The following is a 19,578-nucleotide window of genomic DNA, read 5'->3' as shown; positions in this document are numbered from 1 at the left end:
CCCACTTGCGGCGTAAGCTCCTCCCACCTGCGGGTCTCCGGGCTGCAGCGATACATACATGGAGTGTGCGGACTTCTCCAGATAAACAACAACCCGTTTTGTGTGTGTGTGTGTGTGTGTGTGTGTGTGTGTGTGTTTATGATAGAGACTGACTCAGATCTAAGAATAATAAAAAATACACTTATGCCTAGCATTATACATAAAAAGTTACATTTTAACTACATTTATAGCATAATTATATAACGTCAACAATTTATTTATAGCCTAACATAAAATTGGCATTCTTTTTTAAAAGAGATTTCTCACAGATCAGGCCTATAACCATTCATTTTTGGACATTTTATTTATTGAACAATATACCCAGTTCTGTGTAAATATAGTGCTCAGTCAGTGAAAAATATTTAATACCAAATATATTTTAGCGTTTTGTATGACAGGTTAATACTCAAAAGCACTTTATAAACCTTAATTTGCAGTCATCAGAAATCATGATGAGATTTTGGCAACTGAAGCGAGTCTTCAGAAAAGTGCATGAACACATTAACGCTGTGAACAATCCACAGAGCCCTGATTCCTCTCAGCAATCTTCGCTCTGTCTGGGTGATGCACTCTGGTCTAGAACGATGGGGTCTAACCAACACCTTTTCTTTAAACTGGCCTTCTGAATAAATTTCGCTGAACTGTAAAAAATCAGGTGAATAAGCTGGAGTATGTGCATCAAGCAACTCCAGGTGGAAAGTGCAATAGAGTACGAGGCCACTGATGTCAACAACTCTCTTTGTACAAATAAATGGAACCATTAAACACATTAATGCACACTGAAGTGAAAAACATCTATTAGAACTCAAGTTTTGAGCTTTGATCACAGCTGATACCATAATTTCTTTGCTGAAAAAACCCTCATAAATAGAGCCTATTATTGAGTTTTTTTATATATATATATGTATATAACAAAATAATATATGGGTTATACACTCAGAAAAATGAAAATATAAATAGATAATTGTAAAATATAGAGGGCTTTCACATAAAATCACTTTTTTTGTAAACAAAGCAAAATAGAGTGCATCAGTATACTACTAAAATAAGTTATTCACAGATCAGTAGGTTATTTACATATACTGCAATGTTACACGAGCAGTGACAAAACAAAAATACTTCATGTTCCATCAGCTTCGGCCACTGCCATTTCAGTCAATCAATGTTCCTCTTCGCGCTCATCTCCATCAGCTTCATAAAAGGAGTGTAGATCTGTGACGGGCTGGTTCTCGCTTGAGGGCTGGTGGCAGAGGACAGTTCTGAGGCCGGTGGAGATTCGGCCTTCCCGTCTTCATTGCTTGTCTGAACAGAACTTGAAGATAGAGTTGCAGTTTGTGTGGTACTGCTCGTAGTTTCTTGTGTATGTACTACACTGGACCGCAGCATCGTGCTGTACTGGCCAGGGGTGTATTTAAGTAGACTATTGCTCAGTCTGCTAGAGGATCTTGGGGTCGGTGAGACAGGGCTGGGTTGGAAAGGAGCGACATACAGCGGCTCCTCGGATCTATGAGAACAGGGAGAGCATGCGTGTAAAGCCGTGGCCTCGAAAGCAGTTTTACATTTCTTATGGCAAAGTGATCTTGCGCTCATTACCTAACGGGCAGGTCACAGCCAACTCCAACATCCCTGGTGACTACTTTAGTCTCAGATGCTCTCTGTACAGACATAAAATACTTCAACTTGTCTTCTAACTCATTATTCTAGGAAGCAAAGCAAAGGACAGAGTCAGATCAGAGCGGAGAATTGATTTCACAGATATATAAAGATGACACTGGACAAAGACAGATTCAAATAAGATGTACTGTATGAGAAATTTGAATAACAACCAAAGAGTCCAGCTGACAGAATAGCGATGGATTCTGGAATAATCACATTCAGCATGCATATTCCAACCAATCAGGCGAGGGACAGGCAAAAATCACATTTTGCTACATGGAAAACGTCGCTCTTACCTCACACTCCACAATGGCAATCCTGTCCAGAAGCTCAGCGATGAATATATCCTTCTGTGCAACTTTTGCTCTCAAGGTTTCAACCTGCAGAATTGTTTTGTTTGTTTGTTTCATAATTAAAACAATAATGGTGTCATGATTTTTGGTTTTGGTTCATTTTGTGTACATGGAATACTCTTTATTACCAGAAGAAACCAGTCTCTGTAAATCCTTACCTCCTCTATCATGGCTTTGACCTTCCTCTGTTGAGAGAACACCATGTCATTGAGGTGCTTTATTCTCTCTCGCAGTTCTGCGGCTTCCCCTTTCAGCTGCTCCGACCTGGGAGGAAACATGCGGCTTATGAGAGATATAATACATGCAATAAAATATTGAAATAAAATTATACCATCAGAATCTTTGGTGGCATTTATTTTTTTCTCTGAGAGGGCAAAATTAAGACATTTTTAGACGAAATAAAAAATAACTAAATCGCACAGGTTTCTATAATTAATCGCGATTAACATAAAAGTAACACACAAATTTGTAATCATTAATATATTTTCACACGGAATCTCCAAATTAATGTAGAAACAAAAAAGACAGTATTGATAAAATATTTGTTTCATGTCATCTTTTTACTATCTACTATGAATGAAAGCAAGTGTCAGCGATACCAATACTTACTTATTAATTAAATAGTTTTATTTTTAATTTCTGGAGATAAACTAAGTAATTATAGCCACATAATAACTTAAGGCCAGGCCTAAACTGCAAATGATCAGAATGTTTTTATTTATCGCTTATTAATAACTATTTCAGAACAACTCATAAATAATAGTCACATAAACCCATTATAATAAATGTCATATTTAGCTGTGCTTTTTATATAGCATCTCTGTCAGTAATCTATGCTGCATTCATTGCTTTAATTATTTGAATGCATTAAAAAGCAAATATTAATGTATTATTTTCCTAGGCCTACTTGAAATATAATTATTATTATTATAGTAATGGTATCTGGTTATCTGAAACCATCTTGAATGAAGAAAACATGACATCACTGGCCTCAGCAGCTGCAAACTCATTATAGGAATACATTAGATGTCTTACTGTTTGGCCGCAGCTTTGTCTACGTGGTCAATTTGGTCCAAACCCCGTAGGCGTTGTTCACATTCAACAAGTCTTTTTATCAGGTCACCCTTCTCCTGTTAGAGAGAGAGAAGTGTTTTATAAATAGTTTTCTTCAGGGGTAACAGGGAAAGACTGAGCAAACTGATATTATTTACCTGAGCCATACAGTTTAGTAGCCTTTCCACCTCTGTAATTCTTTGGTCCCTTTCAGCGATCTTTGCCTCAGCTATCTGAGCATTCCTCTCAGCCTCCTCAAGTCTCCTCATGTAGTCATCAAGCTGTGCCTGTGGACAAACAGATCTTTCATTACACACTCAGAACGACAGTCACTTGTTTGCCTCTGTTCATCAGTCAGTTACCGTCACCCGCTCTGAAATCTTCACTATCAACACTAGGTGGCACCCTTACTTAGAAAAACAAATGGACATTTTTCTCTCCTCCCTGGTGAATATCTACAGATGTTTCCTGTTATGAGATTGGAATCATCATGCCCTGCTTGTAAAGTATAATGCAAAAGTAATCTTTAACAATGAGTCAAGTTATAACAAAGTCTTTAAAAAGTCACACACATATAAACTAACGCTTTTGTCGCATTACCATGCAGTGCAGTTCTTGCTGAAGTAAGTTAGTTGGACAGTAAGGCATTGTGAGAGTCTGTTTGTTCGGTCATATCTGTACCTGCAAAGCCTCTATCTCCTCTCTGTGCGTCCTCTGCTGTTCCTGCAGCTGTTCCTCATATTCCCTCTGTAGCTTAGCACTCAACTCTTTCAATGCTTGAGTCTTCGCCTCCTGAGAAGTCTCCACCTACACACCAAAAAAAAGCAATTTAGTTGTCAAATAGCATGGATATTAACATGTAGAAAAGTTTTTTAACTATATATTTATTTTGAACCTAAATACTGCATACAATACATTACAATTTTACTTTTTGACAATCACTTATAATTATAACAAATACATTATGCAGAAAATGAAAACATATGAGTACAATGGATAATACAAAGACCTCACTGTATGTAACAGTGTATGTCTAAGGGTTTTAACTACAGTAAAAGTGTATGTCTAAGAGTTTTAACTACTGTAAAAATGATACAGTATGATCAGGAAGTCATGGCAACTTATGTTTTTACATTAACTCAACAAAATAATTTAATCATTTACAACTTTCTTTATAAATTATATAAGATTCAATTAAGATTTTCAAGTCAGTTTAATATAATTTAAGTTTAAATGATTTGTACAATCAAGTTGATTATGAAAGAGTTGAAATAGGTGGATTTTTTTCACAGTGTACTATTAATCCATGTACAGAAGTCTCTCAATTAATATGAGGTAGGCCTATATGTAATAATTAGAAAAATGAAAAACCTGAATTTTTTTGAAGAGTTTTAGATCAAATATAGCACACTGCGGACCGCTTCTCATGTCAACGTATCTCAGAAATATTCCTGTTGTAAATTGGGCCCAAATTTGCATACTAGCCTAGGTGTTCTCAATAATCGACGTCATATTTCACTAACAAAAAAGAGGCAAAGTCCATGGTATAAGGATGTTCATACCATGGAGGGTCTGCTCGATAATAACAGCATTGTATAATAACGGTTTGTGTGTGCTTGCAAGCACCTGATGTTTGAGAGAGTGGTTTTCAGCCTGTGCTGCTGCTAGTTGTCTCTCTGTTTCCTTGAGTTTCTCCTCTGTCTTCTCCAACGAGCTGCGCAGAGATCTCATGTCATCCCTGTTCCCCACACGGTTATGACAGCTTTCCAGCAATGATTTCTAAAAACAGACATGATCAACATCACATCATATGGATGAATACAAAGGTAGTTTCTGAAAGCATGTGTTTATGCTGGCAGTAAAGTTTTTTTTTTCTAATGTGACATTTAAATGTTGACCAGTCTAAGCAGGTTGACTACAAAAACAACATCTAGAGTTTTCTCTGAACAGACCTTTGTCCCAATGGCAATGACTGTATTGATTGTGTACCTGCAGATCTATGTTTGCTGTTAAGAGGGAGCTGTTCATCTGGTCAAAGCTGTCCATAGCTGCACTTCTCGTCCTCACCTCTGACTCTAGGAAACGCTTATGAGAGTTGGCCGCCTAGTACAAACACAGTCAGCACATTGAGAACTTGTCGTACCACTATAAAATGTAATCTTGGGTATTATTACACAGCTCTCTGGAATACTGATTGGTTAATCGTGAGTGACATCGGGTAACTGAAATAACTGTTCATCATACACTTAAAGGGATAGTTCACCCAAAAATGAAAATTCTGTCAACATTTACTCACTCTCATGTTGTTCCAAGCCTGTATGAGTTTCTTTCTTCTACTGAACACAAAATAAGATATTTTAAAGAATGTTGGTAACCAGACACCCATTGACTTCCATAGTAGGAAAAAATATATATACTATGGAAGTCAATGGGGCCCATCAACTGTTCGATTACCAACATTTCTTAAAATATCTTCTTTTGTGTTTAACAGGTTTGGAACAACTTGAGGGTGAACTATCCCTTTAATGACCGAGGGTCACACACTAACAGACTTTTCAAGTCATTCTGAAAACAAACTCATGAAGAAACGTGCACTTTGTTGCTAGGAGACACATGAAAAAATAAAAATAATATGTATTCCAAAAATCGCAAAATCTTGTGCCCATCACACACACTATGCAATTTCTGTCAAATCTGACAACTAGAAGACTGACCCTGATTTCCGACAGCCAGCATCGACTCATCCAGACAGCAAATTGGGGTAAAAATCTAATCTAATTTATTCCAACCTTTACCGATTGTAGTAAAACAAACCTGGGAGGGCGTCAGTATTAATAATAATGTAATATTGTTGCAGTGTTTGTCTTATTGCTAGGCCGATTGTTTTGTACATTGAAAAGGACTAATTCTTTTAGAATTATACATTTTTTAAATTATTATTATTACATAATAATGTATAATTATTTATTTTTGAAATTATAAAATAATTTGAACTCAAATATTTGATGCCCACAAATATTAATTTATTTGCCGAGTAGCTGTGTAATAATGTGCAGTCAGCCTGTCATTATAACATTATTACAGGGTGATCAGGGTTTATTTTACTGGTACATTATATATTATAACCTTAATACCATGCAGCATTTTGCTCACCTTTAATTCCTGAGATAATTTTTGCACTGATTGTTGCATCCCTCCAAACTGGCCATACATCCGCTCTCGTACTTTTTCCAAAGAGTCACGTACCTTTGAGGACAGAAGAAATACGTTATCTGCTTGGATGTAGATTCCTGAAGAATATCAGCTAATAAGAGTTAACCTTACAGTTAGCTTAGGTACCAAAAGAAAAGTCTCTGCGCTCACCTCTCTGATGTACTTCATCTCATCCCTCAGGTGACTGGCAGACCAGTCTCGTGCCATCACTTCCGGTTGGTGGTCGGAGCCTGTGCTGTGCACCACACCATAAACCCTGGGCCCGCGCTGAGCGAGCTGTTCCCTACTGATGCCATTGGTCACAGGCTGCTGGGGGAACAGGACCACAGGGGTCAGGTTTCAGCTTGTGGATGTGTTTAAAAGAAGAGAGTGCCACTGTTGTGTTTACAGGCGTGAAGACCAATGTCACGGCTGTGTATGCCTACTAGAGCATCCTGGTTAACAAATAAGAGCGAGACTTTTGCTGTTACGGGTGTATATTTGTGATATTTTATCATTGCTGCTGAGTGTTCACAATGAGAGGTTGGGATGCAGACAGTCACAATAGTCCTAAGCAAGGGTGTCGTATTTCTGCATCCCAGTCCGAAAGAATTAAAAACCCAAGTCCTTTTTCTATCTGCTAGTTTCCCCAGCAATATGAAAAGGAACTCGAAACTTGGAATGCTGTTGTGCTAACATTATCCAGTGAGAAAATATTTCTTTCATGACAATGCCAAGGGGAAAGGGAAATGTCATAATAGCATTCCCCCTGGGCAAACTACAGGTGAGAAGCTCTCGCTCAAGGGCAAAGTGAAAGCGATCAATGGCCTTGCAATTCATTCTGATTCTGCTGCAGGATTCTAGGTCCTGGGAACTTTTCACACTGGGTTGTTTATGTCTCTAAGATTTAGTGTCTAAAGGAGTCATATTTCATGGTTTGCATGCCTTAAGAAAGCTCTTTTGTGATGTTTAAGAAAGTGAACAAGCATTTTACTGTGCAAAGAATGCCCTGAAGCCAAATTGTACAGATACAGTGCAGCTCATGCTTGCTTGGCAAACAATAACACACCAAACACAAATATCTTTTGGGAAACCAGCACCTGTGTTTTAAACTCCATCAATATCATAGATAAAATAACTCAAACAATATTACCAGGTGGTACAAAGACATTCAAACATATATAGAAAACATATGTAGTCTATTGTGTTTGAAAGCACAGTTATATAATGGATCCAGGGTCTTCTAATACTCAAAAAGGGTCGGTAAGAGTTTTAATTGTTTTTAAAAGACAACTATTATGCTCACCAAGGCTGTATTTATTTGATCGAAAACACAGTAAAAACTGAAATATTGTAAAATATCACTATAATTTAAAATATTTTCTATTTTAATATATTTTCAAATGTAATTTATTCCTGATGCATCGCTGAATTTTCAGCATCATTACTCCTGTCTTCAGTGTCACATGATCCGTCAGAAATCATTCTAATAAACAGTTGTGCTGTTTAATATTTTTTTGAGGCAAACGTGTAATATTTTATTTAATATTTAACACAAATGAATGTGCCCTTGCTGAATAAAAGGTTAAAATGTAATTAAAAAATCTTACTGACGCCAAGTGTTTGAACAACTTATGATGATCATACTAGAAGAATCATATGATTAATCTGTACACAAGTAATATGCATTTGGGTTTGTTTGTGTTCTCGGAAGCTGTCATACCTTTTCTTCTTGTTGAGGTGATTCTCTCCCAGGCGGCCTTTCTCTCTGCATGAGCCCATTTTTCTTTTTCCAGGAACCATTGACCAATTTCTCCCCCTGCGATGTAACACATGGTATCTTTAGAGGTTTATCAAATTTTTCAGACACATATTGATGCTTGGGTTGATATTTAGAAAACCAATGTTGCGTTCACAAATTGTTGAGGAAAAGGCATTATCAGACATCACAGGTTTTGCCCTTGCTAGATGTTTTTGTGCAACGCTTCTAAAAAGATCTTCCTGTTTATAAGAAACCATATTCCATCTTTTACATGGTGCTGTTTTCACGTTGTACTGAGATGAAACAACATTAATGAATTCCAGCTGTGATCAGGGTGCGGCGTCCCCTTTGCTCTTCTCAGGACATAGTTTCTCAGAACTGTAATCTCATTCATGTCATGACCACACCTCCTCAGGGCTCCTCTCCAAAACAAAGCACAGAGCTTCAGCCTCCTAACTGATAGAGACTGAACTCTGTTACGGCGAACATGAGAACAGTTCTTCATTAGCAAAAAGGATCAGATGTTGAGAATGCTGGATAAATGTTTTCCTCTGATTCTGACAGACGGGGAGAGATGTGTGGGAGTGCGTGGAGATAAGATAGAACAATGATGCCAGTGTTATCATGGCCTTCTGCACTGGACTTCATAGAACATGACAGATAATCCACAAAAACAAGCCCATGAGAGTACATTTAAGGTAGGCTACTCAAAGAAGGGAGAGAAATTTAAATAGTTGAACACAGGACCTCCTTTTTTGGCCTTACGTGTAGTCATATGAGTTATTTGCAACAACGTTTGGGAATCATTTGATGGATTTCATAATATCTAATAAAGGCCTAATAAATCTAACAGAGTAATTCATCTTTAGGGGTGGCCATCCTGATACAGTGCAGCCTCAAGTGCCTTATTCCTTCAATAAAATGATTACTTCATAAAGTATTAAAGGGACAGTTCTCTTAAAAATTACAATTGTCATCAATTCCTCACCCTCATGTCGTTCCAAACTTTCATTCATCTTTAAAACACAAAAAATAAGATATTTTTAATCAAAGCAGATTTCTGTCCTATTAAAAGTCGATTCCATTAAACTGTTGATGCTTCAAAAAGATAATAAAATTGTAAAAAAAAAAAGTTCACAAAGGCATCAGAAAATAAAGACATCTTCATTGCATTTTATAGACAAATGAAAGTCTTATGGATTTACATGAGGGTGAGTAAATATTGACAGATTTTAATTTTCGGGTGAACTATCCATTTAAATGTAATAATAAAACACTAAGCGCCATACTTATGCTAGAAAATACAGTTACTGGTATAAACAATCCTCCAGACAGTATATCATTTCACAGAAATACTTTACTAAAAGCATCTGCAGACAACATTAACAATGTTCAGTTGCATTTAACTTTCATGCTCTTTTTGACAATATTTCTGTGCAGAATATTAATATACTGACATAGCACTTTGCATCTGCCATCTTAGCCTGTTTTCCCTGTTTCATATTCTATGCTGCTCACGTAATCTTACTGACTGAATTGAACACTATTCACTGAGGTCTGTTGTTGTAGAAAGATGTGCTGGAGGGTGTAAACTCAAGTCTAGTCTCTGTATTTTACAGTACGCTATATCTGTTTCCATGCAGGGGGTGTTGTCGGTATAGGCTTTGCTGAGACCAGTTTTGTTGTCATTCTTTGTTAGCTAAATGTTTTTATTGTAATACTGGTCCTGGATTGGTGCAAATTTCAAGCCTTCCTGTAATCCAACAGCTGTAACTCTGGCAATCCAGGCCACAGGTAGATAGTATCCAATGGAGGATAGGATTACCACACACACCCATCTTAATTTTGCAGTGAATTCTGGTCTTGGTTCTTTGTTAAGACAGTAATAGAATATCTCACTTAAATGAAATGTTAGTCTTTACACTTAACTATCCCTCTCCTCATTTTGTCTTCCATCGACCTTGTTTCACTTTTGTACGGTTATGTCACCAATTATATCGCAAAGAATTACATTTAAAAAGCTTTATATTGAAAGTCAATGCAAAATCCCCATGTGAAACCTGACCTCACCAAGATAGGCTACTAGATACTTATAACTGGTTAATATTAACATAAAGGCTAAATAAAAGTTTAATATTCTCCAATATGTTAACAAAAAAAGGTAATTTATATGCATAAAGGTGCAGTCACATAGGCAAAATATCTGCAAAATTGTATGTTTATGGCTTTTATGGATTTATGCGACCACCTTGAACACAATGGGAAATCTGCATGGGAAATCTTTTGCCCTCACTTGAAATTCGCAATCGCCAAATTCCCGAACTAACTGGCCATTGGCAGCTCATCAGGCAGGCCTGGGTTTTGTGTATTGACGCTGGCCCTTCCCATGAGACAGACACTGATAAGGCCATCAACAGTTTTTTGTTGGCTGAGCTCCTGGATTTCTATTTCTCATTAGTGTCTGGGCTACGAAAGTGCCTGATGTTCCCAAAGCAGCTCCTATCAGAGACCAAACAGGGCTGATATCAGTTGAACCTCAAGGACTAAGAGCTGCAGAGTGCGAGTTCCAGGCCAAGGTACAGATAAAAACTCTCATGAACGTGCAGACACACCTCTCTTGACTTCTTTCTCATTACACCACTGTCAGTAGAAGGTTTATAATAGAAGGTACTGTCAAATACACATATTAATTTGTCACACAGACTAACCTGTATCTGTAAACAAGCTCCAAATTAACTTCACCTCCCTTGGTAAATAGGTGTTTCAATTTCATGAGCTTTGTTTCATGTGACTCTGAACTTTGGGGGCAGCTCAAGGATGTTTATAAGTCTAACTTGCTTCTAAACATATTGGCCTGGCAAGTAAAGTGACAAAACTATGAAATCTTTACAGGTACGCCTAGTTCCAAGAATGGGAGTAGGTGTGTGAAATCACGCACTTGTGTGCATATCTGCATGTGTTTTTAGGTGCGTATCATGCTACTGGCAAGGCTGTATGGATCTGTGACGCACAAAGTGATGGGCCTAGTAAGACACAGTCTCTGATTTATCCTTCTGAAACACTGACCCAACATTCATAGACAAAAAAAAACAATGTTGAAAATTTCCCCTTTCTGAAATTCCATTTGTCACACCCTTTAGCCTAAAGGTAAATCCTTTACACAATACTTATTTTCTGTTCATTTTTTTTCCCCTTTTGTCAATCATCTAGATATATCCGATATATATTCAATGTATTTTTGGCTGCATCTGATCAAAAGTACTGTAAAACAGTAATATTGTGAAATATTAAAACCATTTAAAATAACAGTTTTGTTTTTTATTGTAATATATTTTAAAATTTGTTTGATGGCAAAGCTGAATTTTCAGCAGCAATTACTCTAGTCCTCCATATCACATGATCCTTAAGAAATCATTAAAATATACTGATTCTAATACTCTCAAGAAACATTTCTTGTCATCATCAGTGTTGAAACCATGATACATATAATTTATGTCAAATCAAAATCTTTTTAAAAGTCTTTACTGTCACTTTTGATCAATTTAATACGTCCTTGCTGAATAAAAGTATTAATTTCTTAAAAAAATCCTACTGATCACAAACTTTTGAAAGGTAGTGTACATCAATTTTTGTCTACAGTTGTTGTTGCTTTGTCTGTATTCCTTGTTTTGTATATAATGTGAAAAACACACAATAAAATATATATATAAAGATTCATATTTTAAAATAGTTGAGAATGTCATGCAAATGGAAGAAAACATCTGCAGGGACCACTATAGGACCACAGACGCCGAGTTATAAACCCTAGATCTAGAGTATCTCCAGCTGATGTGTCATGATCTGAAGATATCAGTCATTTATGTAATCATGCCATTTGTGGAGCTAGTCAAACAGATTGAAGATATCAAAGTCAGGGAAAAGAGGAAGTGTTTTATTATGACGTGAAGAGATGGTTAGCGCCAAACTGTCTGGCCGTACTGAAAGATGCTAAAATGAAATGATACTTACAGAGCTGCCGGTTTCATTCTGGGTTTTAGGATTGTCCTCGGGCCGGAGGGTTAATCTGAGACGCCTGATTCTCCTCTGGTGGACATTCGTCACAGATATACACAGATGCAAAAATGGACAGACAGACAAACAAACAATGATTAGTCGCAATCTACCTTTAATTAGGCAGACAATCTGATGACTGTTATCTCCAGATTAAACGCTGGGCAATTTCACTGAAACCAAAACAAAAACTTCCAAGTTTTGTCAAAGATAACGCTTATCTGATCCGAGAAATGTCACGCATGAAAAGGAGAAAAAAGGCTGCTGATACTAGTAGAATAACAATAGCCTACTGTATTAAAATATGACTGCCCTTATAAATGCTTCAATGATTAACCACTTCAGATGTGGCTGTCTATTCAATTCAAATCAATAATTACTACAGTCAAAAATGTGGTTCTCAGCGTTTCGATGGCCTCTACGCTGGTTAGCACCATCTGAGAGGGTGTCAGTTGATTAGCTGTAAGAATGTCTCTGAATGGCAGCTGACCGCAGCAACAGTGGCTGAGCGCCAGGCCCTGATAAAATAAACATGACAGGGCCCTGCCTCCCAGGACAGTGGCTCTTATTACAGGCCCCTCTCTGAACAACACAACGCTGCCTCGCACACATCAACAGCGCACGATTAGCCTGGATATGGACAAGCCATTAGGGCACAGTCCAGAGCAGAGTGAGAGACACAGAGGACTGAGAATGAACAAAACAAAGACAAACATACACACCTCATTGAGAATCAGTTGTAGTCGAACATTCACAAGGAAACAAAGTTCAAAAGAGCAAGAAAACGTAAGCGAGCTAAAAGCACTATTGACTAGTGTTTCCTACCTCACTGAGGTCTGGTAGCTCTGTGGTGGTTGTGGTGCGAATGGCACCAGTCATTCCATTTTGCAGCATATCTCCTTTTCACTGTCCAAGTCACACATCCACACAAACACTATCAACGTCTGCGCCCACCACTGCAGGCGACACACCAAAACAGGATAAACGTGGTGTGTGTGTGTGAAAGAGAGGAAGAATGGGGGGGAAAAGTTTCCTTCAACAGCTTTGCCAGAATTCCTTCCCCCGGATGAGAACAGAGAGAGTGAGTGAGAGAGAATCAGGAGGAAAAAAGAGGCTCAGTATTCCAATGTGCAGAGGTCAGTAGAAACACAGCCCTCCAGTGTGCAGACAACTCCAGAGTGACAACATCCCATATAGACTCCTCCTGACAGAGAGAGAGAGAGAGAGAGAGAGAGAGAGAGAGAGAGAGAGAGAGAGAGAGAGAGAGAGAGAGAGATGTCAGTCTTTCAGTATCTGAGCTGGCTACGTAAGCCTTGTTTCCCATCAGACCCGTTGAGCCACATTTCACCTCCAGCTCCCACCTAACTGCAGACGGGCTGCTTTAATAGGGTGGGGTTAATGGCACTGGGGTGGAGCCCTCTCTCTTTCTACATGGGAAGGAGTCACACCTTAGGCGGGTTATACCACTTTTGATTGTAGTGTGACTTGTTATTATGCATAGAATAATAGTGGTGGATTTGAATTTAATTTAATTTAGCAATTGGATCATAACAATGAGAAGCGGGAACAAAAAGAGAAAAGCATTGTATAATTGTAATAATGTGTTATTATTTCGAATCATGTAATCAAGACAATTCTGACATTATTTAATGATGTTTTATTAACAAGGTTCGGGAGGAGCAGGTGCAGATAATTAACCCAATTAGCACAAGTGGAGATCAATCAGTAATCAGCTCAGGACAATATAAATAACAGCAGAACCCACCTCTGTTCCTTGACAGTTTATCAGCATCCCACCTCCACCCCATCTCCTCACTTTTAGTTCCATCTCCTTACTTCTAGTTCCATCTACTCTCACCAACGGGGGGAGTACTCTGGGTTCGGGCAGAAATTCCGAGCTCGGAGCCCTCCACCCAGACAGCACGCCAAATACGCATAACCTTTACCGTAATAATTATATGTAGATGTGAACTCGTGAACTACTCTCATGTCATTCCAAACCTGTTTGACTTTCTTTCTCTGTGGAACATATTTTGAGAAATGTCTACTTTTTTTAGTCCATATAATGGAAGTCATTGGTCACCAGAAGTGTTTGATTTACAACATTCTTCAAAATATCTACTTCTTGTTTCTTGCAGGAGTAAAAAGTCATACAGGTTTGCAATAACATGAGGGTGAGTAAATGATGAGTCTAGTAGGTACAACTTTGCAACCGTTAAAAAGTATGTTTGATATAGTATGAATTTGGGTTGTATGACTGAATTTCAGACTACTACATCGCCCATGTTGTCATGTGACCTACCAGCATCAGTTGCATAGCTTTATTGCCATTTACAACTCCCGCCATAAGAAGTAGATAATCTGGGTTCTTTTCACCTACTGTTTTATAAATACTATGAAAACTACTCTTCTCATATAGTGCTTTTCACCTATGTAGTAAGGAAGTTGGCATATTCTGACGTGAGTAAAATTTTCATTTTTGGGTGAACTAACCCTTTAATTTTGTTTATTCTTTACTAATTTTGTCCAACACCAATTGATGTCATAGACAAACAGACTGCACTGCAGATGCCTTAAACTTTGCTCTATGAAATCTTTCATCTGTGTGATTTTGTTTGCTTAACATATTCCAAAGTGCGCAAGTTGTAGGTCAATCATTAATATAGGAAGCAGATAGTCTACTACATGACCTAGTGTAATCATTAACCCTCCATATTTGTGAGATTCACCCCTTGGAAAACACATACAGGCTGTAAATCTCATGTTTTATGGCTTTTTCCACACATAAACACAGACCTGGCCCAATTTAATCTTCATCTCAGGGATAAATTGGTTGTTTTAGTGATAAACAATCTTTGGAATATAACAAAGGTCTCCACTATATAGAAATCCATGAGCAAGACGATTAGATCAAGCTGCATGTGAAAGGTCACAGGGATTATGTTTCATGCCTTTCATGATGGAAAATAGGATCCCTGTTGGAGTGGTCTCCTACTGGAGGAGGTTTGCTAGTCCCATTCAGTCCTATAGTGCTCAATAAGGCACTGAAGAGGTACCAGTGAATAGATGAATCCAACTCCAGCATGGACTTCAGATGAAGCAAACTCTGAATCAACATGCACCAATGCTAAATTTTATATATATCATAATAATTTGTTAACAACATGTATTCATTACTTCAGTGAGCTCATTGTTTTCTCCCTTTAATACATTGTTAGCTAACTGCGTGATTTGTATATGTACATTTCTGAGAAGCATAACTTAGAAACAGTCAACTCTGATAGCAGATCACTCTAAATTGTAATGCACATGCATTTTCTGTGAAGCTGCTTTAAAGGGGTGGTAAAATGCCCTTTTCACAAGATGTAAAATATATCTATGATGTCCCCAGAGTGTGTGTGTGAAGTTTTAACGCAAAATACCCCACAGATATTTTTATATAGCAAGTTAAAGTTGTCACTTTTTGAGGGTTTGCAAAAACGCACCGTTTTGTCCCTGGCCCTTTAAATGCAAATGAGCTGCTGCAGAGGGCGGGGTTTCAAGAGCTCCTGTGTGTTAGCAGCTCACGCAGACACACTAAAATGACAGAAACTGTTCTGCCTTTAATGTTAAAACGGAGTCAGACAAAGATGGAGAGACTCAAGATGAAGTGACAACATGTAGAATGCAACAGGACGTCTCTGAATGGTTAGTTGATGAATTTATGTTGCTGATGTGGAGTTAACTATCTTCAATTAAGATATTCTGTCATGATAAATCTATAAATCGCTCATATAGGAACTGTTGTGAGATGCACACAGAGTGACTTTCTATTGCATGTGAAAAGATGGATGCTAAAGTTTGAGCTGACTCACATACAACAACTTTTCCTCTTCTCAACATGGACTGCGTGTTCCCGGGGGCGGGGTTTATGTAAATTCTAGGGTTAGTGATGTCACTAACCCGGGAGGAATGTCGTGTAGTCCCAACCAGCAGTTTGTTGTAGTCCTTTTCTTTAAAAGCAAATATCTTCCTTTGCTTTGAACTTTGAGTACTGTAACTTTGCAGATGTTGTTTATGCTCAAACAGCAACATTACACACTAACTAAAGTTAGAAAAGTGAAATCATAATCAACCACTCCTTTAAAACTAAATGTATTGGGAGAAGTGCTAAAGAAAAAAGAGGTATTGGGTTCATCACTGTTTCTGAAAGTGTACTGCATACATTTTTGTGCTGTTGTTTTTTATGACTAGACAATTGAATGAATGAATTACACACACACACACACACACACACACACACACACACATATATATTTCGTGATCAATTAAATCTTATTATTAAATTTAAGGCATTTAGCAGACGCTGTATGGCAAGTCTTTAACATCACATGAGGTTATCTTCTAGGAAAAGGTGCTATATGCAAATATAAATAAGACACAACCTTACAACAAATAAACATTTTTCTCAGAAGACGTGAGTCGTGTGCCTGGATCGATTATGCTGTTTTCATGCCAACAATTTCTGTGTACGGCTAAAGCACGTTTGTCTTTCTTCAAGTTTTTTCTTCATGTTTTGTCTTTCTCAAAGCACACACCAAATTGAATGGCTTTATACAGTACTACATCAATTATTCAAAGGAACTATTGACTGTTTTTAAAGAACAACATATTACAGCATTTTCCTGGCTGTGGGGAGTTTTTCCACATTAATGCTAAAACAGGATGTAGCCTATCTATGTCAGATTAATTCTCTCCCAATCTGACCTGAAGTTAAATCTACACAGCTGCTTTGTCTTCCTCACCACGTGACATATTATTCAAGTTCAAATGCATCATTACCTACAACACAAAATTACAGGTAAACACTGTTACATCCATCCATCCAGCTCACCTCACCTACAGTTTATGTCTGACTGCACCCAGTTAACAAGGAAAAGAAAAAGTGAGCAGGAGCTATTCCTGCCTCATTGTGTTATCACGTATTGTCACCGTGCTTACCTGGTCTTGCTAGACGGGCTGGATTCCTTGAGGTGCGGAGATGAGATGAGGAGTGACAACAGGAAAAGGAAGAAAAACAGAAAAAAGACGACTAGGGTGTCTGGCTGGAAGACGGTCTGTACAGAGAAGGGGAGAGGACCTAAAATCATGAAGTCACCTATTACAGAAACATTTACATTTTTAAGGGAATCTTATTCAGAGAGACAGAAAGTCAATCAACAAATACAAACATATAAAAGGCATGACATTTATGAGTTGACCAGAAAGAGATCTAAATGTGAATATTAGGAGCAATTCCGTTCTGTTCTGTTATGCTGAGGTTGATTCCACCATTTAGGTTTGGTGGGTGAGCTGTATATACAATTACATTTTGGCTATTTAAATTGTGCGGGCCCACACTTTTTTCTTTTTTTTACTTTTTGCAATCCAACACAAATGACTAATCCTGCCTGAAATAATGGCTAAGTGCCTTATTGTAGTGTTCCCAGGTTTGAACATGATTGGTTGAGATGTATTATAGTCTAAACATAGTCATGTTATGTAATGTCACTCACTTTCAAACACACATTCATTATATTAAAAAGTGAACTAAAAACAACAAATCTAAGAAGGCACCTGAATGGTGTTGTAACTAACAACATGTATTGTTTAGCCAGCACAACCGCTGTCTTGGAATAATTGCCTTGTTGTTATTTGTCATGACCCGTACGTACAGCAGCTTCACCTGCGGCTGACAGGTGAGTAATTACAGCAGTTTGACTCTAACAACATCTTACTCTGTGATGAAGTCCATACAAGAGAACTGAGAACTGGTTATTTGACATTTATAAGTACATATTGTCCCATTTGTGTGTCCTGTCACAGCAGATTTTTTTTTTTTTTGAGTCTGCCTACACAAAGTCAGCTTGATACCACTGGGGTCAGTATGATATTTTTTTAAAAGACATGAATACTTCTATTCAGCGTGAATGCAATAAATTGAACAAAAGTAACAGTAAAGACATTTATTATACAAAAGATTTATATTTTAAATAAACGCTGTTCGTTTGAACTTTCTTTTCATAAAAGAATCCTGATCACGGTATTCACACAAATATTAACCAGCACAACTGTTCTCAGCATTGATGATAATAAGAAATGTTTCTTGAGCATCAAATCAGCATATTAGAATGATTTCTGAAGGATCACGTGACACTGAAGACTGGAGTAATGATGCTGAAAATTCAGCTTTGCCATCATAGGAATAAATTATATTTCAAAATATATTACATATACCAAAACGTGTTGGCAATAATACAAGAGCGATAAAATGGTTCAAGAAGAAAGCGTTAAAGCCAAATAAGTATAAATGCGGTGAGAAAATAGAAAACATGAGAGTGAGGGAAAAATAGAAAACCACAGAAAGGCAAGAGAAAGTCCTGTGCTCTGTTTACACTCTCTTTGTGACTCAATAATGAGACACAATAAAGACACGGACGTCCCCCAGAATGAGCAAAAAGAGATGTAAATAGACGAGTTTGAAATATAAAAGGCGCTTTGACGGCCAAACCACTTCCTGTTCTCATTCAGACCGGTGATGGTCCAGCCCTTAATAGAGCCTGTCTGTTAGGGGTCACTGCACACCATTAGGATTCATTAGTCTGCTCATCATACATTTCCTTTCTCGCTAGAGACAGACATGGCTCTTTGATGACTGTTCAGTCAAGCAACTAATCTTGTTTATCTCTAGTCTATTTATTAGTGATGTTTGATGTATCAACATCGGTAGCAGTTTATCGGTGGAGTCCTGTTCCCCATGTACACATGCTAGCAATCACAATGACTGGGTTACAAATAGGTAGCCTACTAACCCTAAACCTACCCCTTAACCTAATCGTTGTAGTTATTACCAGTACTGTCTTGGGTAAGTAAGTATACGCTGTAAATACGCATACTGTAAAATAAAGTGTAACCGAAATATCTCAGTCAATATGGGGGGGGGGGGGCCTTTGAATAAAGCTCATTCTGATTCTGATTCTGAATATTGTGTTTGACAATGGGGGCCCTCAAGTCAATAAGTTTGTGAACCATTGCCCTAACTAAGTAAACTTACTGTATATATGCATGCTTTTCTGTAGGCCTACTTTTGGAGCAACAGACTCAAATTATATTTGAATTTGTGTGGCTTGTTGAGGAAATGTGTTACTTTTAAAAAGCGACCAGATCGACTTTTACGTTTTTAAAACACCCCTAACAACACATTTTAATGGCAGTGAGGTTTCTGAAAAAGCACAATTCATATTTTTTGTATCATTTTAAAAGGTATGCAATCTGTTTGTATCTAATGATCATGAAAGCTATGCAAGTATGTATTCTGTAAGGTTGTCTGATTACCAGATAGTGTCATCATAATCTGTTTGAGTCAGTTCCTCAATTATACTGTGATTAATGGCCAGTAGCTGAGGTCACAGCTCTGAGCAGCAGGGTTGTGAACTTTTCATTCAATCCCACAAG

At 37.7% G+C, this 19,578-nt stretch overlaps 1 protein-coding gene across 2 annotated transcripts; it reads right to left on the bottom strand.

The window, feature by feature from the left end:
• Positions 1–324: 324 nt before the first annotated feature.
• Positions 325–13,463, bottom strand: myzap (myocardial zonula adherens protein). Of its 2 annotated transcripts, none has more exons than XM_084404421.1 (14): positions 12,931–13,463; positions 12,064–12,138; positions 8,017–8,112; positions 6,465–6,623; positions 6,255–6,347; positions 5,091–5,204; positions 4,728–4,880; positions 3,783–3,908; positions 3,260–3,388; positions 3,084–3,178; positions 2,207–2,312; positions 1,992–2,075; positions 1,633–1,739; positions 325–1,543 (listed from the first exon to the last, which is right to left on the bottom strand). In XM_084404421.1, exons 1-14 carry the CDS (start codon positions 12,997–12,999, stop codon positions 1,195–1,197), a joined length of 1,755 nt encoding a protein of 584 aa, XP_084260547.1. In that variant the 5' UTR covers positions 13,000–13,463; the 3' UTR covers positions 325–1,194. The 2 variants fall into 2 exon arrangements, with proteins under 2 accessions (XP_084260547.1, XP_084260548.1); XM_084404422.1 differs by having other exon boundaries at positions 1,633–1,694.
• Between the last annotated feature and the right edge of the window lie 6,115 nt (positions 13,464–19,578).

The sequence above is a fragment of the Rutilus rutilus genome (genome assembly GCF_951802725.1).
Source record: "Rutilus rutilus genome assembly, chromosome: 3".
In the NCBI taxonomy this organism is placed as follows: domain Eukaryota; kingdom Metazoa; phylum Chordata; class Actinopteri; order Cypriniformes; family Leuciscidae; genus Rutilus; species Rutilus rutilus.
The sequence above is the reverse complement of the archived record's forward strand: the minus strand, read 5'-3'. Positions and strand labels throughout refer to the sequence as shown.

Excerpts from the sequence above, each read along its gene's own strand:
- myzap (XM_084404421.1), bottom strand. The coding sequence starts at position 12,999 with ATGCTGCAAAATGGAATGACTGGTGCCATTCGCACCACAACCACCACA. Across the intron at positions 3,389-3,782 it reads AGGAGATAGAGGCTTTGCAG|GCACAGCTTGATGACTACAT; the intron begins GTACAGATATGA and ends GTTTGTCCACAG. Across the intron at positions 1,544-1,632 it reads GGCTGTGACCTGCCCGTTAG|ATCCGAGGAGCCGCTGTATG; the intron begins GTAATGAGCGCA and ends CTGTTCTCATAG.